Source organism: Dasypus novemcinctus, chromosome X (assembly GCF_030445035.2).
Source record: "Dasypus novemcinctus isolate mDasNov1 chromosome X, mDasNov1.1.hap2, whole genome shotgun sequence".
Classification (NCBI taxonomy): domain Eukaryota; kingdom Metazoa; phylum Chordata; class Mammalia; order Cingulata; family Dasypodidae; genus Dasypus; species Dasypus novemcinctus.
In genome coordinates, this window is record NC_080704.1 from 17,843,517 (window position 1) to 17,867,895 (window position 24,379).

The 24,379-nt window shown below is 42.9% G+C and overlaps 1 protein-coding gene and 1 non-coding gene across 6 annotated transcripts in view; one reads left to right on the top strand and one right to left on the bottom strand.

The window, feature by feature from the left end:
* The window catches only part of CA5B (carbonic anhydrase 5B), a 137,639-nt gene that overhangs the window by 106,473 nt on the left and 6,787 nt on the right, over positions 1 to 24,379 (top strand). For 3 of the 5 annotated variants that reach the window (XM_071212946.1, XM_058292083.2, XM_058292082.2), the window contains 5 exons: positions 11,040 to 11,237; positions 17,460 to 17,578; positions 18,645 to 18,740; positions 20,236 to 20,298; positions 21,187 to 21,342. In XM_071212946.1, coding sequence (XP_071069047.1) covers positions 11,040 to 11,237; positions 17,460 to 17,578; positions 18,645 to 18,740; positions 20,236 to 20,298; positions 21,187 to 21,342 — 632 coding nt within the window. Of the gene's footprint in view, positions 1 to 476; positions 671 to 11,039; positions 11,238 to 17,459; positions 17,579 to 18,644; positions 18,741 to 20,235; positions 20,299 to 21,186; positions 21,343 to 24,379 lie in introns of all 5 variants that reach the window. The other 2 variants (XM_004476661.2, XM_012518846.2) reach the window with 1 other exon arrangement.
* On the bottom strand, positions 7,613 to 7,684 carry TRNAV-UAC (transfer RNA valine (anticodon UAC)). The gene has a single exon. It is a non-coding gene; the product is annotated as a tRNA-Val (tRNA).

The window sequence follows — 24,379 nt, forward strand, 5'->3', positions numbered from 1 at the left end:
GCAGATTCCAGAACCGCCCCTGGCTAATTTGGCAGGATGTATCTAGTTTTTTTTTAAAGTACTGCAGAGCAGGATTATTGTTTTTATTCAGACAGCCTGGAGGGAGCTTTAGTCTTGGGTTTCTTCCTACAAGGAAACGCCATGCTGGACAATTCACTGAAATTGCAGGAATTAATTTTTTTAATTTATGAAACTGTACCGTAAACAGTCTTTTCATTCATGTGGATAAAGAAATTCATTCAGCCCTGAGGGAAAGGCAGAGCTCGTGACTCAGTCGTCCCAGCCCCTCCCCTGCACAGAGGAGACCAATGAAGTTGAGGGACAGGAGTGGATAAACTATCAGCTCTCCTTTGGGGTGACCTCCCCCAGGATGCGTACGGACATCTGACTGTTAAAGTCCTGCTTAGAAACGTCCACATTGTCTTAAATCTCCGTTGTCAACAGCTTTTCCTCCTCTGCCCTCTTTCTGCCGCTAGGCTGTCAGGCTCTTGCAATTATTTGGGGACCAATCAAGACGTCAAGCTAACGGGAGTGGTGATGAGTAGCCTGCGGGTCATTCGTCAGGTGTTTCCCTATGGATTGCTGCAGAGAAGGATCCAGATTCCCAGGCCCACGCGGGTCAGGCCCTGCAGCCTCTACACCTGCACCTACAAAACCCGGAACCGAGCCTGTGAGTACACCGCGTCCTTAAAGCCAGGGAGAAGGCTGCTTGCTTTCTAAGTCTCACGTGCGCCAAGTGTTTGTCGAGGTGATGTCACTGGCATTCGGTGTGTGATTATAGGGCTTAAGAACTACTGATTGTTTCCTTATCTGTCCTTTAAAATAAATGTGGAAAGTTCCAATTCCAAAATGTTGAAATGGTGGTGTGCAGAAACTGGGTAAGGGAGAGCTGCAAATAGTTTGGAACCTGTTCTTTATTATTTCTTTGTTGTTGTTTTTTTTTTGTACTGGAGATTGAACTTGGGACTTCGTACATGGGAAGCAGGCACTAAACCTCTTGAGCTACATCCCAGAGCCCTTTATGATTTCTTGTTAGCAGTTTTCTTAGTATTAAGGTTGGCCCACAGGTTGCCAGTGGTTTCTGTGCAGCTTACATTTCTGGAAGCTGCATACTGATGCTCACAAGCAATTGAGTAGCTTCACGCGTGGGAACTCTACCGACTGCAGTTACTTCCAGCCTAGCAGCTTGCAAGTGTGTGCTCTGCTCTAACGCGGAAGATCAGTCTGGCAGCAAACGGTCTCCCCTCCCCTCACACCTCCCATCTCGTTCCCCTTTCGGCAAAGCAGTGACCGCCCCCACAGGCTCTCTCTGCCGCGGCTCTCCTGACACTTGGGCCGGGGGCTTCTCTACCGTGGGGACGCCGTCCTGGGCGTTGCCCTGGAGGACGTTGAGCAGCATCCGGGCCTGTCCCCTCCAGATGCCTCTAGCACTCCATCTCCCACGCCCACGGAGTTAGAGCAACCAAAACCTCTCCAGACACTGCAAGTGAGCCCTGGGGGCGACATCGCTCCTGTCGAGGACGACTGAGATGATGGGAGAGGGCAAGCCGCCTGTGTTTGTAAAGAGACAAGTCTAGGCAAATGGCTAAGTGCCGGGTTTAAAGAGGACTTTTTAATGTTTTACGCTATTTAAAAGGAATTGACCTGGAGTTTTCAAAGGTTGGCTTGCTTCAAGAGTCTAGGTTTTCAACTTTTTGACCTGGGTTTACTTTCTTTTGATCTCAAGTGTACCTAATAAAAATAAAAAGTCAGAAAAGGAATGAATAAGAAATAGTAATGTTAATTTAGCTAAATCCCAGGGCTTTAAACAGCTCTTATAAAGATTTGTAATATGTTTATTTTGTTTCCTCTGACATTGACTCTGTTTTCATGGAAATAAACTGGCCTGACTCATAGCAAATTTCTGGTTGCTGGGTGTGGTAAGCGCCCACATCCTACCCTTATTTGGCTTATTTTAACATTGGCACTTTGTGGGCTTAGGCTTAAAATGGAAAACATTAGTCATATTTCTCTACTTACAAAGCTTTTTTTTAAAAACAGAAAGTGTAAAGTGTAAATTCCAATATATTTATGTTTTTAGGATAGTCTGCTCCTTTTAACGTTCACACAAAATAAAAATAACATTGTGGATTGGGGAGGTAAGGCTTCACTTGATTAATTTCTCGATTTCGATGAACGGTCCTTGTTTGTAAGATGCGCGGTAAAACAGGTGACAGCCACCGTTTGCTTTGCTTTTGGCATGTTGCCCTTTTCCTGTCTTCACCCAGGATTCTACCATGATCTCTCCACTGCCCTCAGCCCCTGAGCATGTATGATTCCAATATCCGTGACCCTTGTTGGTTTAATTGTGGAGACGGTATTCCTTTCTAACAACTCACCGGGCCACCAGAAGACCCAGTATGCACTTGTGACCACAAGTCCTCCCAAGGTTGTTGAGGATTAGAAAAGAAAATGTGTAGAGTTCTTAGCTAGTGCCTGACACACAGTGAGGACTCAGTGTTGATGGCTATTTCTATGACTACGATTGTTATTATCACCATCATCATCTTTGTCATCCTCATAGGTTCCCTGCCACCCTCAGATTTTAAAAATCCAGCCTTTATTTTTTAATTAGAGATGTTGTAGGTTTATAGAAAAACCATGCAGAAAAAACAGAGTTCTCATATACCGCATCCCCTATTATTAACACTTTGCATTAGTGTGGTATCTTTTTTTACAATTGATGAAAGCATAGTATTAGAACTGTACTCTTAACTATCAGCCGTTGTTTACATTAGGGTTCACTGTTTATCTTCTACAGACATACGATTTTAGAAAGGTTTTATTCTACTAACATACCTATAACCTAAAATTTCACCCCTCTAATGACATTCAAATCTATCTTTCTATCTATCTATCTATCTATCTATCTATCTATCTATCTATCTATCTATCTACCTACCTACCTACCTACCTACCTACCTATCTATTTTCTTTTTAGGAGGTACCAAGGATTGAAGCCAGGACCTCACACATGGGAAGGAGGCACTTAACCAGTGAGCTACATCCACTCCCCAGTTGGCCTTTTCATTTGTTTGTTTGTTTGCTTGTTTTGTTTTTAGGAGGAACCAAGGATCAAACCCAGGGCCTCATATATGGGAAGCAGATGCTCAACCACTTGAGCCACATCCACTCCCCTAAAATATATTTTTGAGAATAGGTAAAGTAGAAGAAGGAGTAAATGAAAGTTGGAAGTTATCATAAGTTCAGAAAGCAGTATTTCACCACTGCCCAGGGCTCTCTGCTTTACCTTCGCTCACCACCCTCCCCCAGGGAGTCACTGGCTACCAACTCAAATTGCTATTTGCTGTTATCTCAGGTAGCAGACAATTAACTCTGTTGACAATCCTAACTTTAGAGGCTTGCGATATCATAAAGATAAAAGCCAATAGTTGTTACTCAAGATGAAAGAGAAATCAGTTTCACTTAGTGTATCAGCCAGTGAAATTTAGCCTAATTGTCTTGGAATAAAATTTAGGCTTGAGACCACAGACCATAGGAAAATAAATTTAGTAATGTCAATTCTTAATATAATAAAATAGAAAGACTGTCTTCTTGAATGGAAATGGTGCAGATTTATTATTCTAATGGTTGATCATGTTCACAGTTTCTCTACTTTATGAGGAAAGAGAAACTTTTTTTTTTCAGCATAACATTATCTAGAGCTGCATTGCCCCAAATGGTAGCCAGGAGCCACATGTGGCTATTTGCATTTACATTTAAATTCATTACAATTTTATAACCATATGTAGTTGATAGCTACTATATTGAACATTTTCATCATCACAGAAGGTTTTTGTTATAACAGTGCTGGTCTGTGTTATAACTGAACTGTATTAGAAAGTCATCCTGTTATTTCTGCCATTAATTTTTTTTTAAGATTTGTTTATTTACTTCTACCCACTTCCTCATTGTTTGCACTTGCTGTGTCCATTCATCTTCCTTATTTGTTTAGGAGGCACTGGCACCCAAACCCAGGACTGCCGATTTGGGAGGGAGGCACCTAATTGCTTGAGCCACCTCCGTTGCCTGCTTTGTTGTAGCTCTCATTATGTTTTTCTTCTTGTGTCTCTTGTTTCATCATCTTGTTGCATCAGCTTGCCTCATTTGCCTGTCGCACCAGCTCGCTGTCTTCTTTTGGAGGCACTGGGAACTGAACTAGGGACTTCCCATGTGGTAGGCAGGAGCCCAGTTGTTTGAGCCACATCTGCTTCCCTCCGCCATTAATTTTGATGAACACAGATAAAGACTAGGGAACAACAGTGTGGAAAAGGCAGTTTCGCAATATATTCACAACGAACTTTGATAATCTCTAGCTCAACTAGACAAAGGATGTCCCAGACTGTGGCTCTCATTAACATTTGAATAACCTTGAGAAACAATTAAGAGCCTCTTGGATTTCTATTAATGGCATCAGCCATCTGTATCTTCAGCTACATGCAGTAACCAATAGCCTTGGAAATGGCAACCAGGAAAGGTGGGCTTTAGTCTCCTGTACTGATAACTGGTTAACTAGGCTCACCATCAAAATGCCTCTTATAGCCTGTCTGCTCTAGTAAGACCAAAAAGTCATATGGAAGGTCCCTGTGTATCCCATTACTACATTAAGCCGTATGCCTACGGAGATAGTCTTTAATTAGCTGAGGAAATAGGACATGATGATGAAAAGAAAAGTTCGAGGTAAGGCACAGGGTAAATCCCAAATAGGAGCCTAGATAGCAATGCTCTCTACTAGATACACAGTGTGAACCAGAAGTACGAGCCACCTAGGTGATTCTAATTGTTCTGATGGCCATGTCAAAAAATAAATAAAATAAGATTGGTGAAATTAATTTCAGCAATGCATTTTGTTTAACCCAATATATCCAAAATATTATCACTTTAACATGTAATCGATATAAACATTACTACAGAGATATTTTGCATTCTTCACTTTGGACTCAGTCTTCAAAGCTGGTGGGTCCATTTACCACACATCTCAATTTGGCCTAGTTACGTGGAGTGAGTGGTTCCCGTGTTTGGAGAGCATAACTACAAAGAGAGTGGGTGCTGAGGAGTAAGAGTAGATGAAGGGATGCTCAGTAGAGGGTGGGGTTTTCAGGATGGGACTTGAATTGACCTTGAGTGCATGGCAGAATTCTGAGGAATGGAGAGAAACAGGGAGAACAGTCATATGAATCCAGGAGGGTTCTGGGGTGTTTTAGTTTGCTAAGCTGCTCAAAGGATATACCATAATATGCATTGGCTTTAACAATGGGACTTTATTAGCTGACAAGCTTATGGTTTTGAGGCTGAGAAAAATGTCCAGATGAAGGCATCATCAGACAATGCCTTCTTCCTGGAGACTGGCTGCCAGCCATCCTGGACTCCTCTGCCACATGGTGAGGCACATAGCAGTGTCAGCTGGTCTCTCCCTTCTCTTCCAGGTTTTGTTACTTTCAGATTCTTGCTCCTGTGACTTTCTCTCTCTCTGTATTCATCCTGCTTACAAAGGATTCCAGGAAGAAGATTAAGACCCACCCTGGACCATGCCTTAACTGAAGTAAAGCATTCAAAAGGTCCTACTTACCATAGATTTACACCCATAGGAATAGATTAGCTTGAAGGACATGATTTTCAGGGATACATACAGTTCTAAATCACCATGTTGGATAAACCTACTTGCCTGTCCAGAGAGGCCACAGGGTAAGGTAGGGTTAAAGAACCATTTTTCTTTATCAGGCAAGTCAGCATTTGTGTCTCCTGTACACCTGGTACCAAGTTCAGCATCAGAGACCCTAGAAGAACCACATGACCAGGTTGGGGGGGGGGGTGGTACAGGCCCTCGGAGCAGATAAAGCAAACACGTTTTACATGAGGAAGGAATGAGTGCTAAACGAAGGCAGTGTGAGTTCAGAAGAAGGAAAGATCAGAGTGGTTGGAGGGAATGTCATCTTGGGAGATGAGAGTGAGGCAGGTTAGTATAGGAAACGAGGGAAGGCAGCTGGTCAGAACAAAGCCGTAACCCTCGCAGCTAAGTTGCCACCAGGAACCTAGCCATGAGACCCCGCCTGGAAACCCCCTGAGGGAAGGCAGCCTGGTCGAGAACAAAGCTGTAACCATCACAGCTGAAAAGCCGGCCAAGAACCTGGCCAGGCGATCCCGTTAGAAACTCCCAGGCTCAAAAAGCCCTGGGATGGTTAAGTCCAGTCTCCTACATCAGGAGGGGTCTTAGATTCCACATAGATAATGGATCCAATTCTCCCGCTTGCAGTTGTAGGCACTCTTGGCTCCCTGGTGTGGTGGTTGATGGCAGAAAAGCAACCCATCAGGACAGCAAATAGCTAAGAGCCCTCCTTAACATGGGGAAGGGGGAGGAGGAAAGGCCAGCCTTAAAGAAGCCCCAGCCCCAGCCCCAGCCTGCGTCTCATCCTGGAGCACAACCGCACTCAAATCCTGAAGTGTGTGCTCTCGCTTTCACTCATTTCTCAATAAACCCTTTCCTTGCCTACTTAACCTGGCACATCTTTGAATTCCTTCTTGCAACAGCCAAGAACCTAGAAACCCAGCCACTGGCAACAAGAGGGCATTTAGGCACAAGCAAAAGTAGGGCAGACCTGTGTAACTGGTAAGAAGAGTCGTATGCCAAGGAGAGCAGCATGAAAGAAGGAGGATATGAAGGGGAATATCATGGCAGAGGAAGCAAGAGAAGTAACAAGAGAAGTGATGTGACCTTAGGAGTAGCAGAATAAGACCAGAATTTTGGAAGAATGGGGAGAAAATCAGATTGGATCGGTGAGGTGGGTTCCCAATCAGAAAATCTTGGCGCCCAGATGCAGAAGTTAGGACTTGATGTATAGCGCAGAAGCAGCCTGACGAAAGTCATAATTTAGGAACGATGGTGGGTGGCAGAACACAGGCTGGAGCAGAGAGCAGGGAGAGGAGGAAAAGCCACCGAGAAGATTAATAATAAGTCTGAGTGGTGGCGCCTGAATGGGGCTGGTAGTCTTGGGCAGTGAGAGGAGGAGAGAAATCTGAAAGACGCGTAAAGAAAAAATGATGTGGTCATTGGTGAGGTAATAGGGAGTCAAGAGAAAGAGAGCACCACGCTTTCCCAGCAGTGCCCTTCTCCTTGCCTCTTAGCTCCCTAAGGAGTGATTGCAAAGTGGGTATAATTATAATTATAACCCTGCAATAAGGTTATGAAGGAAAAGAACAAAGTGCTGTGATTAAAAAGAAGAATAGTGGATCTTTTTACAAGAGGGTAGTCATGCAAAACTTTGCTGAGGAGCTGACAGTTAAGTCCGAGTCCTATGGAGAGTAGAATGGAGCCCTGGGCTGAATGAGGGGAAGCTGATCCCAGCAGAGGAGGCGGAAGGAAGGGGCGAAGGCAAGAATGAGCTTTCCACATTGGGATTGCTGAAAGGAGGACACATTCTGAAACTGGAGGAATAGGTCATACAAGCACAAAAATAAATCAAAGCCAGGACTAGTCAGATAATAAGAACTATAAGCTTCTCCTCACCGTGGAATCTAAAAGGATTTTTGTCATTGTTGTTCATCAGCCACCACTTGTTGACACTTTTTTTTTTTTAGGAGGTACTGGGGATTGAACCCAGGACCTCATACATGTAAAGCAAACGCTCAACCACTGAGCTATACCTGCTCCCCTACTGACACCTTCTTTTTTAAAAAAAAATATTTTATTTTTTAATTTATTTTCCTCCTACCCTGCTGTTTTTGCTGTCTGTATCCATTCACTGTATGATCTTCTGTATCTTATTTCTCTTTTTGGTCTTCTCTTCTCATTTTTTTCTCCTCTAGGATTCACTGGAACTCAATCCTGGGAACCTCTGACATGGAGAGAGGTTCCCTGTTAGCTACGCCACCTCAGTTCCTGGTTTCTGCTGCACTTCACCTTGACTCTCCTGTTCGTCTCTCTTTTGTTGCATCATCATCTTGCTGCATGACTTAGTTGCGGGGGCACTGGCTCACTGCATGGGCACTTGACTTGCTGAGTGGGCACTCAGCTAGCCACACAGGCACTGGCTTGCTGCGGGCACTGGCTCACCACATGGGCACTGGCTCACCGCATGGGCATGTGTTCTCTTCTTTTTTCACCAGGAGGCCCCAGTGATCGAACCCGGGTCTTCCCATATGGTAGGCGGAAGCCCTATCACTTGAGCCACATCCGCTTCCCCTGACACCTTAATGACAGTAGACCTTCACTTGCTTAAACTATTGGTTGATATAATTGGGATCTCTGATTATTTCATTTTCTACATATAAGAGCAAAACGCCTGAAAATGAAGGCTCTGTTCTTCAAAACACTTACTCATCCTATTTGAGGGAAAGAATGAGCAACTCCTAAGAAGTCTTTCCAATCTCTCTTCTGTTAAACTGGAGAAAGAGGAGGGGAGGGGAGAATAAAAGTGTGAGTTTGTGCAAAACCCACCCTTGACAGAAAGCTAGCTTCCCTAAGGGGACAGTAATTTAGCCCCATCCCGCTGCCCTGCCACCCCAGGCATGGGATGTCTAGATTTTTAAAATGAGAAGATGGGAAGAAAAAGTAAAGCTTCTGGAAGCTGAACTGGGAAATCTGAAGGAGTAAGTTACTCTTCTAGGGTAACATCAGGGGCCCTAGAAGAGTACTTGAATGAAAAGGCCTGGTTTTCTTGGGCTGGTGTTAGTATGGGTGTGAGAGGCGATTCCCTCCACTTCCTGAATGAGGTGGCAAACAAATAAAGGTGAAAGAGGGCATCATCTTGAGAATCTGAGGATTATTCCAGTACTTTCCTAATCTTCCCAAGAGGGGATCCTCATGAATTACTTTCGAAGGGCAAGAACTTTGGGAATTATCAGCCATATCCTGAGAAACAGTGTGGTCTCTTCATGCCATGCAACTTGAAAACTGAATTAAGGTGTTCTAGGGCTTTCTAGAAAGTTTAAAATGATAACCAAATTGGAGTCAAATATAGCTTTTATTTTTCAATGATAGCAATTGGACAATCAGTAAGCAAACTGAAGGGTGTATCTTAAATAAGGAACTACAGGGCAAGAAGTACAAGGAAGAAGATATGGTCCTGCTTGCAAGGAATTTGCATTCTAATCACTTAATATTGTATTGCTTCAAATGCATTTCCCACTTTTGGTTTCTGAAACAGACAGTCCTTCTTCAAGGAACATTGGCACTATTGACATTTGAGGCCAGATAGCGGGGGCACCATCCTGTGCGTTGTAAGAGGTTTAACAGCATTCTTGGCCAATACCCGCTAGATGTCCGTAGCACCCATTGCCAGTTGTGCTATCTAAAAATGTCTCCAGACCTGGCTAGGTGTTTTCTGGGGGGCAAAATTGTCCCCTCTTGTTGAGAACTAGTATCAATACGGATGGAGCACTTTTGCCAAAACGAACAGACAAACAGAACAGAACAAAATATAAAACAGAAACAAGACTAGATTTTGAACTTCCAGGTTTGGGTAACTACTGAACAAAGAAGGTCTCCTATGTAAGTTTAAGCCAGAGGCAGGTTCCTGGTTTATGAAAATAGAAGGGTGGCCCTGCCACGTGGGATTGGACTGCATAGCAGTTATCTTGTCACTTTCCCAAATCCTTAGTCTCTTTCTTAGTAGAGGGCAAGGTGCAGAGCCCCGCTGGGAATGATCCATCTTAATTCATGTTTTTCCTGGTTTTCCTATTGGTCTTGCGTCTACCCATCTGTGCTAGTCTAAAGTGCAGAAAACTGGGCAACCCAAAATGTTATACACATGGGTTATATTCACCCAGCATGGGTGTTCCTGTTTTGTCAGGAAATCTGCCACTATTTATATTACACTTATTACATAATAAATGCCTACGTCTTTCATGTGATAAACAGAACTCAAAGGACATTGGCAATGCCTGTATTTCTACCCGGCTGCTCACAGCGGCTGCCTAATCCTGTAAGTTTGCTTACGTAGAGGTGAACTCGTCACACCTACTAAAATGGGATAAGCATTTTACAGGCTGCATGAAACGTGAGCCTTTATTTCTACCAGCTAACCAATTATAAACACAAAACTTGGTTCAATGTTTGCGTTCCAAAAATTCTCTCCCCTCCTCCCTAGTCCCTTGATTGAAAGCAAGCCTGCTATTGAATAGTAAATTAATTTCTATTGGTGTTGAAAGCTAGTTTTGGGGTTAGAGCCCAGAAAATTATCCATAGAGAAAAGAAACTCATTTGTGAATGCCCTATTTCCCCACAGTACTCATCTGCACACATTTTACTGTTATCACAAACTGGATACTCTTGATTTCATTGAAACCAGTGTGGGAAATGAAACGTTTTGGCTTAGCCAGATGGCAGAAGGCTGCTCTTCTGCAAGGGGCTCCCTGACTTTTCTTTTATTTTTTTTTAAGATTTATTTTTCACTTATTTCTCTCCCCTCCTTCCCCTCCCTCCCTTCTCCCCGCCCCCCCCCCCCCCCCCCCCCCCCCCCCCCCGTTGTCTGCTCTCTGTGTCCATTCGCTGTGTGTTCTTCTGTGACCGCTTCTATCCTTATCAGCGGCACCGGGAATCTATGTGTCTTTTTGTTGCGTCATCTTGCTGTGTCAGCTCTCCGAGTGTGTGGCGCCATTCCTGGGCAGGCTGCACTTTCTTTCGCGCTGGGCGACTCTCCTTACGGGGCGCACTCCTTGCGCGTGGGGCTCCCCTACGCGGGGGACACCCTGCATGGCAGGGCACTCCTTGTGTGCATCAGCACTGCGCATGGGCCAGCTCCACACGGGTCAAGGAGGCCCGGGGTTTGAACTGTGGACCTCCTATGTGGTAGGCGGACGCCCTATCCATTGGGCCAAGTCCGCTTCCCCCTGACGTTTCTTTATCCTCTGCTTTGGGGGATTGATGAAGCCTCTAAGCAGCCAGTTCTTCAGACTGTTAGTTTCCATGAGCCTCAACAAGCTTTCCACACATGGAATTGCTCCATGCGTGATACTAGACACCAGACTGTCTTAATGATGACCCCCAACCTGCTTTCTCCTAGTGCATCCACTCTGGGAGAGTGTGGACCTGGTTCCGGGGGGCGATCGACAGTCACCAATCAATATCCGATGGAGGGACAGTATTTACGATCCTTGCTTAAAACCTCTCACCATCGCTTATGACCCGACCACCTGCCTCCACATCTGGAATAACGGGTACTCTTTCCTAGTGGAATTTGATGATTCTACAGATAAATCAGGTAAAAGCAAGATGTGGTGGCCTTCTTTGGAGTAAAAGGAACAGTTATGTCAACCCAGAACACATTAAACTACCTCCGTGGTGTCCTTGACCTCTTTTGTTAGCAATGGCATGAAAGTCATTTGATTGGATTTTTGAATGTATGAAAAAAAAATCCCATCTAGTTTTATTTATGTTTTCTTCTATACTAGTATAGGTAGTACTTTCTATTAATACATGCATCTATCTCTAGGTGTAGATTCTATAATTGGTCTAGAAGATGGGGTGTGAAATTAAAGCTTTGCCAGAAACTTGTGTGCATTGAATATGTGCTAATTTTCTTCTGTTTGCTGACTTTGCAAGTAACTTGTTTATGAAATGCTAGTACTATTTAATTACTTTTAACTAAGAAGATTGCAATATATTTGAAATGGGGCAAAAAGAATGTTCATGTGTATATGAGGTTACAGTCTTTAACAACTCGTTAGGACTAGTCTTATTTTAGAAAAGTAGAAACTCAATCTGTTAATAATATTATCTATTTTAAAAGAAACACAATTTAAAAGGGATATTCAAATGCAAATATTAGATTGCTTTTGAGTCTTCTCTTTCTTTCAACCTGCCTGGGAACACAAGCTGAATAATTTCAAAAATTATCTGAACACTCTTTGTGTCTATTGAAGGCAGAATGTGATGAATTCTGTGCAAGTTTCTTCTTCTCATTGTCCTCCTTGTCATCCTTCTTAACTGAACTTGATGGCATCAAATATTTCTAACTATTCTGAAATCATTATTACCTGTAATAGTGTGTCTAACGTAGTGGTTCTCAACCAGAGGGGATTTTGCCACCCCATCCCCCATCCCTATCTGGGGTCGTTTGACCACATCTGGAGGCATTTTCGGCTGTCACATCTGGGCAGGGAAAGGGTTGCTACTGTCAATTGGTGGGTAGAGGCCAGCGCTGCTGCTACACATCCTACAGTGCACAGCATAGCCTCAGTGAAGAGTTATCTAGCCTCAGATAACAATAGAGCTAAGGTTGGGAATCGCTGATGTACAAGAAACCTGTTTTTTCTCATGAATGTGAGGAAATGAGTCCATGAAAGTGATACTGATGGAAGTAAAAAAACGTAACTGAAACACTAGAATAGAAGCATTCACTCCTGTATTTATCCCGGCTCTAGAAATCTCAACCTGATCTTTGTTTTCTTGACACTTTCTGGTGACACTTAGAACTTGGCCCTCTGGCCTGCTGCGGAAAGACTGCTCCTCTGATTTGCTTAATCTTGCCCTGGTTCTCTTCCCTCTGGCATGCTTCTCTCCTGTGACTGCCAAAGTAGTCAGGTGCGCCCTCGGGGGTGGCTCTCATTCCCCCTTTTCTTCTTTTGCCTCCATTGCACATGATCTAGCCCCCAAACCCTGAACATCATATTCACACAAGTCAAACTAAGACGAAATTGCTCCCTTTCCTCCAGGATTCATGGGCATCTTTCTTAATTTGTGCCAAAACCCAGAGTGTGCCCCCATCTCGACTGGAGGCCCCAAATATTGCATTACCTCACACTCGCCAGAAGAGCAAGCTAAATTCCTGTCTCCGTGAGAGCTCTACCGTTATTCCTACCCAGCCTCCTCTAAAGGGCAGGCCCAGCCTACAGAACACCGACTCTCACTCTGGATGCGTAGCCTCTTCCAAGCCTCGATCCCAGCAATGTCCCTCGCTACCTTCTTTCTTTTATTCTGAGGATCCTAGGTATTGGCCGGCCTTCTACAGCCTTTGACAGTCTCGACACTATCGGGGATCTGTGGCCAGTCACTGTGTGTGGCCAGTGTATCATGGCATCAATGAGCTGGGAATCTTGGAAAGTTGTTTAACAGGTTTCTTAACAAGTGAGTTCACTCCAGGATAATTCAGGGCAAATAGCTGTTTGTTTTATTTTTTATTTATCTCTTAATCTTGTGAACAAGTACTTAAGAATTCTTATCTACCCATTTGCCTAGCCAAACTCATACTGAGAACAAATAACCTGAGGTTTTCCTCCAAATAGCTCTTTAGATACAAGCAAACCCAACTGATTAAGGCATTCCTTCATCTTACCTTCCATTGGTGAGTCATTCTCGTAATGGTTTTACAAAATGTGCCAGAAAAATTGTAAAGCGGTATTGTTAATTTTCCAGTTGTTTTGTTGGAAAAGATCAAAAATGATAGCCCCTTTTCATTATGCTTTCATAATTATTTGCTTTAAAATACCAGGATTCTTTACCAAGTTCCTAACTTTCTCTCTCTCTCTTTTTCTACTTTCAGTGACTTCCTCCTATTTCCTGCTTATTTTTCCCTGCTATTTCTCCATTCCGTTACAAAATAACCAATAGCATTCAAAGAGGAAACCAGAGTGAATGAACACTAAAAAATACAGAAGAAGTAAGAGAAAGCAAAGACATCCTAGAAATGAGGAAAGATAAGAAACAATTCTAGAAAAATAAGGATCTAATCAATATCAATGTGTATAAATTTTTAAATAGGTAAAAAAAAAAGGGACATGTTCCTACTGTGTGCTTTACAAAGAACTGGGGGAAAGTATTCATGGAAAAAGGACTGGGGAAAGTATATGACAAAAACATATCAAACCTTATGGGATGCAGCTAAAGCAGTGCTTAAAGGGAAATTTGTAGATGAAAATGCTTATATTAGAAAAGAAGAAGTTTCTCAGACCAACACCCTGGATTTCTACCTTTAGAAACTAGAAAGAAAAGAGCAAACTAAATGCAAAACAAGCAGTAGGAAAGACAAATAAGCAATAGAGCAGAAATCGATGAAATAATACGTTGGTTCTTTGAAAAGATAAGCAAAATTGACAAGCCTTTAGCTAACTGGACCAAAAGAGAAAGAGAGAGAGAGGACTCAAACGACTAGAACCAGGAATGAAAGGGGCATCATCACTGACCTTACAGAAATGAAAAGAATTAAAAGTTTTATGAGCATCTCATACCACTGCCCCCTGCTGGACATATTGTTATTACTATTATTTGGTTTTCTTGAATAGGATGCTATTCTTTAAGGAGTACAAATGAGAGATCAAAACATTGTGGGGAGGGGAGCAGATGTGACTCAAGCAGTTGAGCACCTGCTTTCCACATGGGAGGTCCCGGGTTTGGTCCCCCGCGCCTCCTAAAAACAAAAACAAACAACAAGCAAACAAATGAGAAAACCAACTCAGGGGAGCCAACGTGGCTCAGCGGTTGAGTGCCGGCTTCCCACGTACAAGGTCCCAGGTTCAATCTCGAGTCCCAGTACCTCAAAAACAAAACAAAACAAAAACATTATGGGAAAGGGCAATGAGTTATCCTTGGGCTTACTAGTGAGCTCAGCAGACATTAAAGAGAAGGAAACGTGAGTTCCATTGGTCTCCTCAACAGGGTGCTTTCTGCCCCAATCTTGCTTCCCTCATTTTATACTTTTATGAGGCCTTAACCAACGAACCCTGTAAAAATGCTTTCAGAAACATTTTAAATTCTCTTTCCCTATTTTTGGTCCCACATTTAGTGGTGTTGATGCGTGCTTTTTATTTTTGAAACAATTCAGTGATTTTTAAAGTAAATTTCTAGAGTTGTGCAACCATCACCACAATGCAATTTTAGAACATTTCCATCCACCCCAAAAGATCCCTGTTGTCCGTTTTCTGCATTAACTTTTGTTTGTAAGAGTCCTGCAGTGTGTTATCTTTCTCTTCGTCTCCCCAACTCTGCTAGCTCCCTTGCCTCCCCATTTTAAAGCAAAGGAAGAAAGTGAACATTAAATAGAATGCTCACTAAAAGCCAGACTCTATGCTGGGTGTTTTATAGCTGTTACTTATTTTTTGCAAGTTTAATCCTTTCTCATGTAAGCACACAGAGAACAAAATACCAACCACCGCAAAAGCCAACCAACCAACAAACAAGTACAGCGAGTAACTGATCCCAGTTTTCTAGGTCTTCAGTGGAAGAGAGATGGAAAAAAGTGGTTTAAAAGAAGAAAACTTCTCTCACCCAAAAATCTATTAAAAATTCATGTTCTGTGTTTGTGTTTGGGGAACAGGCAAGATAAGAGAAATCAAGGCAAGAATCTCAGCCAAGTTCTTCTGCTTCCTTAGGCCTGCTCTGCTCCCTGTTGTGCTGGCTTCTGGCTCCCTGCGCCCCCTGTTACTTCCCCTCCCCTCTGCTCATCTCCCCCCACCACCCCAGCCTTCCCTTATCTTACTGAGGCTACCAGTTAACAAACCCTACAGACACTTTAGGTCCTTCTTTCATCAAGGAATTCCTAAGTGCCAGGCACCGTGCCGGGTGCTCAGAATAGAAAGAGGAATACGGGAGGGCCCCGTTTTAAGGAGCTGTAGTGTTGTGGGGAGACCCATTGGAAGAGATGGTGCTAACGCAGAGTATTGAGGGCTGTGACAGGTGTGCACGAGGCTTCTGGTGAGAAAAGGCTCCCTGGCGAGGTGACACCTGGGCGGTCCATGCAGAAGTGGAGGAGTGAGGCAGTGTGGTGCTTGCATTTGGCCTGACTGTGTGGGCAGTGCATGATGGAAGTGGCAGGAGAGCAGGTCCAGAGGTAGACAGGAGCTGGTTCTTGGAGAGCTTTGCAGACCCGGCTCAGAGGCTGGGAATTGGGGCAAGCTTAGCTGGCTGGTCTAGCTCGGGGTCTCAATGGGATCAAGGTGTCGGCTGGGATCAGGGTCTCATCTCAAGGCTCATGCGTGTGCACCTTGGTGGGATTTGTTTTTTCTCAGGGCCTCAGTTGCTAGCTGGCTGCTGGGCAGAGGCCACCCTTGGTTCCTTGCCACCTGGGCCTCTCCATGGGGTGGCTCCTCACATGACAGATTGGATTAAATAAGTGCCCAAATTAGAGTCACACTATGGAGCTAGCATCAAAAACTAAGAGTTTTGGAAGATGTCATTTTTATTTTTATTTCAGCCCACTTTAGTACAGTGCTGTTAACTTATTGAAGTACCCGGTAGTTTTTCTCCGCTTCTTCCCCTGCCTCCTGAAGGGAAGTGGTCATTGGGGTTTTCATTTGCCTCTTTAGAAACCCCTCCTTCTTCTTCTTTTTTAAAGAGGAAGATATGCAAAATATTTCTTAAGCCGATAAAGGATATAGCATGAACATAGCCGGCATATTTGGTCCCTGGAGTTGCTGAACTTGATCATTTGTGGATATGGACTTGAACCAATGATATAACAAACTCTGAAGATCATGCCAGTGATGACAGGGATGGTTTTATTGTTGCTATATTGGTTTCGTCACATACAGATGTCATCGGGGGTGAATTAGACAGAAATAAAATGAGGAACTGATATGCCAAAGATTTGGGCTATAAAAATATATATTAAAAATGAGCACACTCCAGAGCCCAAGGAAGGGTGACTTAAAAATGTGTCTTATCTGAATATCTTGCCAAAATGTATTGATTTCACTGGGCCAGGGGTTCTTAACCAGGGGTCTGTGAGCTTGAATTGAAATTTTAAAAAAACATTATTCTTGTGGAGATGTGTTGGTGCAGGTGTGAGATATTAAATAATCCACAGTATAGTATGGACTTAGTAAGGGGTCTGTGGTTTTCACCTGATTGGCAAAGAGGTCCATGGAACAAAAAACGTTAAGAAGCCCTGCCCTAGTCCCAGAAAAGTCTAGTTTAATGGAAGGTATTTCTTACCCCACACTGCAAGGGCCAGTGCTGAAGTGTGCGGATGGCTCACGTTTCCACTCAGTCCAAAGGCAGAGGTGATCATTTTTGACTTGCAAATTTCCTATTCCATTTCAAGGAGAGGGAAAGAAACACTAGTATCCTCAAAATGTGAAAAGCAAAGTATCAGGGCATAAAAAAGAAGAGTACCTTTTGTCCCCCAGTTTCAGTTGTAAGAGATTGGATTGGGTAAACATGCTGAGAACGATTTTTACTTTATTGCACACTTCAAAGAAAACTGGGAACAGCCAAGGTAGAATATAAAAATACCTCGAGAAGTGGCCTTAACCTTGGAGGTAGCTTGCTGTACATATACATAGTTTACTCTCGGCGTTATTCAGAGCAGAGGTCTCGCCCTTACACACGTCCTAACCGCATGAATCAAGTTTATAAATCCTTGTCCGTAATACAGCCTGCCCCAGTTAAGACTTTTCACGTAGAGGGTGCGCCTGCAGAGGCGGCCTGCGCCCCGCGTTCCCCACAGCGTGAGGAGCTGTCCTCTGAATCGTTGGCTGTGCCATTTCAGCGATCGAGGGGGGACCCCTGGAACACAACTACCGCTTGAAGCAGTTCCATTTCCACTGGGGGGCCATCGATGCCTGGGGCTCCGAGCACACGGTGGACAGCAAATGCTACCCGGCGGAGGTATGTTGCGAGGTGTGACTTTGAGGGCGTGGGAGAGTTCTGAGCTTCCTAAGTAAGTGTCAGGAAGAATCAGGGGGTTCCTGTAAGCGCCAAACAGTACTGCAGTTGATTGTCCCCCGCTTAGACATGAAAAAACGATAACCTTCCCCCATCTCAAATGATGTAGCAGAATTCAACCTTAAAGCCCTGCAACCGAATTCTTCTAGAATTCCAACCTAGACTCAAATGAGAGCAGAAAGTAATAACTCAGGAACAGTGCAGGGCAACAAGTTCCGGTTCATCCAAGTGACAGTCGGTGGGTGCCTCAATGAAAGCAGAGGACTAGAAATGGAGAGAAAGAGCAAAATTTACAAAGCCTTTCTGGAATAAAAGCTACAGGGCTTGGAAGCCCGGTCCTCTTCAAGAGCACAGAGGGCGAAGTTAACAGTGACCTTGAGGTTTCTCCCTTGGGAGGCTGGTGGCTGGATGGTGATGCCCTAAAGTAAGTTCGTGACTAATGGATGTGGAGTGATTGTTAGGGAAATAGAGAGCACCCGGAAGTAGAATTTCTTCTTACAACCTTTTTATTTTCTAATTTAGATTGAGAAGTTACTGTAAAAATAAAAAAAGAGATGCATGCATTTTAATTGGTTTTCCTTCAAAGTAGAAACTTGTCTTCAACTCCTGTCCAATTCCCATAGGGAGAATCTACTTCCCTGAATATAAACATCTCAGCTTTTGATGCAAATGAATTTTGGTTATTAATAGTTCATGCAAATCAGGATGGAAATGGACAAATGTTGATGTGTCTCTGAAGTGTTACTAACTTTGTTCATCTTTTTTTCAATTTCTCGCCCAACAAATCCCTCTATTCCAAAGTAACATTAATTGCTGCTCTTACCTAAATTTCTTCCTGTTATTTATTTCTATCTCATTTTGCACCTCCTGATTATCATATGCTTTGAACAGTGGCTTAATTTTGGGTGTGGAAACATTTTTAAATGCTGTATGTTTAGTAATGCTACCAGCCTGTTTTGGAGTGTCCCTGTATTGTCATGCATTAACCCCTTTTTAATGGTGTTTTCAGCTGCATTTGGTGCATTGGAATGCAGTCAAATTTGAAAGCTTTGAGGATGCAGCCCTGGAAGAAAATGGTTTGGCTGTGATAGGGGTGTTCTTAAAGGTAAAAAAGCTCCCTGATTTTAAATGATGTGTTGTATTCTAGAATGAAGAGAAAGAACGTTGCAATATTTTTATTTACTTTAAGAATATGGGGCTCCATACACTCATAAAAATAAACAGTGGTTAAAATATGAGATGTTACAAATATATTTTTAAATGATACAAAACTGCTCTGTCCAATAGAGTAGTCGCTAACCACATGTGGCAACTGAGCACTTGAAATGTGGCTTATGCTACTGAGGAACTGAATTTTAAATTTTATTTCATTTTAATTGATTGATCTGTAAATTGAAGAACTGAAAATTCTGTCACTGGAAGACATCGAAGAATGGAACAACTTGGGAATGGGAATGTACATTGTCAACTGTAAATTTTTTGAAATCAAAATACAGATCGCGTGTTTATACTGATGAAAATTTAACATCCAAATTGAGATATGCTGTAAATGTAAAATACACACCAGATTTTGAAGACTTAGTATGGGAAGAAATATAAAATATCTCATTAGTAATTGTTTTACATTGATTACATGTTGAAATGATAATATTTTGAATGTATAATATTAAATAAAATATACTATTCAAATGAATTTCCCCTGTCACTTTTTGCCTTTTAATGTAGCCAGTAGAAAATTTTAAATTACCTCTATGGCTTGCATGACATTTCTATTTTTAAGCATTTGTTTAAAAGAGTAAAGGCAAATAACTATAATAATGGCTAAAATATGAGGTTAGTGCTGAACATATATATATATATATTTTTTTTTTTTTTAGGTACTGAGGGCTGGGGAATGAACCCAAGACCTAGTATGTGGGAGGCAGGTGCTCAACCGCACGAGCCACATCCGCTCCCTAAATTTATTTTAAATGGAACAAAAAGATAAAGGCAAACAACCATGGGAAATGATGACAACAAGGACCAGTACTCTGGAGTGCCTTGTGAAGACACGCTTGCTCAGTGTTTTCAGTGCGTCTTCCCAAGAACGTTCTGACGGCCTTAGCGTGGCCTCCATTTCTCAGAGGGAACTAAAGCTCCCGAGGTTAAGTGCGTTCCTGCCAGTGACCCGCCTGGACAACGGGGCCTAGGAGGGCCGCCCCGCAGACCACACTGCGCCAGGGCTCCCCCAGGTCTCCTGCAGAGTCTGCTCTGGAACAGGGACCCCTGCCCTGGAGGACTTGGGGCCCAGGCTGAGGGCCCGGCCTTGCCCTCCCCTCTCGCTCGGAGAGCTTCAGGCTCTGGGGCCCTGGATGACCTATGAGCTCAGAAGGGCCCAAAGGGGCGGGGGGCGCCTTTCTCTGCAGACAGCCAGCACGCACAGCCAAGTGGAGGCAGTAATGTTTATCGCCCCCAAAACTGCCAGCTGAAGTGCAGTTTCCGTGCTAAGGAGGCTTTGTTTACTGCTGGTTAACTAACGAGGTGGTTCATTTTAATTAGCCTTCTCTTCCTACGGTACAATGTCGATTGTTTTTAATATTTTCTCATGGATTGTTCTTTAGCTGGGCAAACACCATAAAGAGCTACAGAAACTGGTGGACACTTTGCCATCCATTAAGCATAAGGTAAGATTTCTTTTTCCCCCAAGTCACTTGAAATATATTCTATGTTTTCCTATCAGTGTTAACAAGGGGCTTTGGATTGGGAAATGTAATTAACGCGAACGCTTCTCAGGTTCTCCTTTGAAAGGTGCCTGAAAAGACAGCTTGCCCTTTATGATGTTTGAGTCAAGAGAGCCCCTGGCCCAGGGTCCGCCGGCAGCGGGCAGGCGCGACTCCCTGGGCAGGCGCGGAGCTTATTTGTGCCGCCCTGCTTTTGAGGACTTGGGAATAAACATAATGCTTTCCCCTCCTTGTTGACTGTGGGTCCCCTCACACCTGTAGGGAGAAGAGAAAACCTACAGAAACTTGGCTTGTCCTGCTTTAAAGAACAGTTTCCCAGATCCCTTGGGTGCAGACCATTGTCCAAGCCCTCAGTGTATAGTATTCTATTCTTCCCTTTCTCTCTCTCTTCCTATCCTATCCTCTTCCCTCTCTCCTCCTTTCTTTCCCACTTCTTCCCACACAGCTTTTAGTCTAGGCGCCTGGCCCTTCCTCATTTGCATTTCATTTTAAAATGAGACTTATCCATTAGTTCTACTGAAGAAGAGAAGCAACCACCTAATTCCTTCCAGAAATACACAGAGGAAATCCTCTGCTCCAAACTCACTAGAATCCAGGGAGAAAACAATTTGGGCTGCGTCCCCACTGCAGAGTATCAGAAATACACAGTCGTGCAGAAACAAAGCACGGGCACAAGTCTACCTTAAATAGCAGTTCTTCCGAAAGCTGCCCACAGGTACCTGGAGCACCCCTGGACCAGTGCTGAGGATCTGAGGATCACTGCCTAGACAGCCAATTACTGAGTGATTTTCACCACTACATGCTGACTCAGTGACTCCTCCTTTCTGCCAGGACACCCTTATGGAATTTGAGTCATTTGACCCTTCCTGCCTGATGCCCACCTGCCCAGATTACTGGACCTACTCGGGGTCTCTGACAACCCCACCTCTCTCTGAATCCGTCATCTGGATCATTAAGAAGCAACCAATAGAGGTTGATCATGATCAGGTAAGCTCTTGCCACAATTTCTATATTAGAAATGTCAAGCGAACTCCTTTAAAACAAGGCTGGGCTCAAAATTTGTCATCAGTTTTAACACTTTGCAGGGCTTATACATTTTTATTAGAATGTGCTAATGTCTTGTCTCAGTTTAGATAGGAATTAGGTTTCAACGTAACTAGAGAGAGGAATTAAAACATAGAAGAATATAAGCTTTTCACTTTCATATTTGACAGTGGCATATGTTGTGCTGTGTATGCGTTGTGTATTTTATATATAAATATGAATCTCTGTATAAATTAAGACGCTGCTATATGAAAGAATGAAGGCTAGACATGGATGTGTTCAAAACCCCTTAAACTCCTTAAGGGACTTTTGTCATGGAATCTCAGGATAAAAACCAAACCCATTTAAAATATCTGGAGTCTATTCCTGCATAAGGATATGGACCAATATCTCTGAAGAATATAAAAGCAAATATATATATATATTCATATATATATGTGTGTGTGTGTATATATATATATTTGCAACAGAATCCAGCAGTACATTAGAAGAAATATGTACTGTGCCAAAGTAGAATTTATTTATTCCAGGAATGCAAGGATGTTTCAATAATAAGAATGCTATTGATATAATTCATCTTATCAGCAACTCTAAGGGAAAAATCCATATTATAATTTCCATAAATTATTAAGAGACATTAATGAAATTCACCATTCAATTTTTTAAAAATTTTAATAATAAGGGAAGCAGATGTGTCTCAAGTAATAAGGCCTCCATCTACCCAGGTTCAATCCCTGGGACCCTCCTGGTGAAAAAGAAGGAGAAAGCATGCCTATGCCATGAGCCAGTGCCTACACGGTGAACTGAGTGCCCGCTTGAGTGCCTGTGTGAGTGTCCACGTGATGAGTCAGGGCCTGCGCAAGTGAGTCATGCAGCAAGATGATGACGCAACTAAAGAGTGACAAAAGGGGAGAGTCAAAGCAAAGTGCAGCAGAGACCAGGAACTGAGGTGGCGCAATTGACAGGGAACCTCTCTCCACATCAGAGGTCCCCAGGATCAAATCCCTCTAAATCCTAGAGGAGAGAGATGAGAAGAAAAAATGAAAAAGAGAAATAGATACAGAAGATCACACAGCAAATGGACACAGACAGCAAAAAAACAAATAGCAGGGTGGGGGCAAAAATAAATAAATCTTAAAAAATATATATATATAATTTTAATAAAATGGAAATGAAAAAGTGAATAGTATACTTAATGTGGAAAGGATATCTACTAATCCCACTATTATTAGCATATTGAATTTTATATTAAATTATATTCTGGAAGTAGACAATATAATTAAACAAGATAAAAAAATAGAGAAGCAATAAAAAGCATGACAACAAATAAAATAATTCAATAAAACAGTACAAGATTATTGTCTAGAAATCAACACACTTAACATATATAAATTACAAGTAGAAGAAATAATGGAGGAAATGGATGTGGCTCAACCAACTGGGCTCCCATCTACCATATAGGAGGTCCAGGTTTCGATGCCCAGGGCCTCCTGATTGGGGCAAGCTGGTCCATGCAGCAAGCTGGACCACATGGAATGCTGGCCCATGCAGGAATGTTGCCCTGTGCAGGAGTGCTGCCCTGCATGGGAATGCGGCTCAGCGTGGGAAAGCTGCCCTGCGCAGGTGTGCCAGCTGATGCTGAGAGCTGGCGCAGCAGGATGACACAGCAAGAGACACAGAGGAGAGAAAATAAGAAAACATAGCAGAACAGGGAGTTGAGGTGGTGCAAGAGAGTAATTGCCTCTCTCCCACTCTGGAAGGTCCCAGGATCAGTTCCTGGAACTGCCTAATGAGAATACAAGCAGACACAGAAGAACACACAGTGAATGGACACAGAGAGCAGACAACAGGGGGAACAGAAGGCGGGGAGAAATAAATAAAATAAATCTTTAAAACAAAAAAAGAAAACCCCGGGCCTCCTTGACCCATATGGAGCTGGCCCATGCGCAGTGCTGATGCGTGCAAGGAGTGCCCTGCCACGCAGGGGTGCCCCCCGCGTAGGGGAGCCCCATGCACCAGGAGTGCGCCCTGTAAGGAGAGCCGCCCAGCACGAAAGAAAGTGCAGCCTGCCCAAGAATGGTGCTGCACACACACAGAACTGATGCAGCAAGATGATGCAACAAAAAGAGACACAGATTCCCATGCCGCAGACAAAAACAGAAGTGGATAAAGAAGAACATGCAGCAAATGGACACAGAGAACAGACAACTTGGGGGTGGGGGTGGGGAAAGGGGAGAGAAATAAATAAAAATAATAAAATAAATCTTTTAAAAAATTGCACATCTAAAAAAAAAAGAAATAATGGAAGAAAGAACACTATTTATGATGGAAACGAAAAATTAAAATACCTTTAAGCTTAACAAGGAAAGTTACAAAAAAAGAAAAGTTAAACCATTCCTGAGGGACCCAGAATAAGACTTGAACTATTAAAATTTATACCATGTCATTGAGGAGGAAGAAATCATAAAAACATCCTTGATTATGTAAACTCTGTATTTTATGCACGGTTTTTCTGTAAACCTACAAGTTCTCTAATTAAAAAAAAATTTTAAGACATCCTTGATATCAGCTTCATTCAGTTGTTATTCTTCATGAATTGCTTAGACTTCATAAATTTAATGCTGTCCCAGCAAATATACCAACAGGAGTTTTAAAGAGATACACTAATTCTAAAGTTCACATGGAAAAACAAACAAGCATGACAAGCCAGGATAAATTCCTAAAAAAAAAAAAGGGAGGACTAGATCCATAAGGCATTATAAAGTCTCAGGGATAAATAGGGTGGTATTGGCATGTGAATAAAGACATACCTCAATGGAACAAAACCATAAATTCAGAAGTACATGGAAATACTGATGGGAATTGTGTTTATGATAAAGGCAGTAACTCAGGGTCAGCGGGGGAAAAAAGAGTATTCAATAAGTGGTATTGAGGGATAAGCAAACAGTCATTTGGAAGGGAAAAGTGGGATCTGTCATTG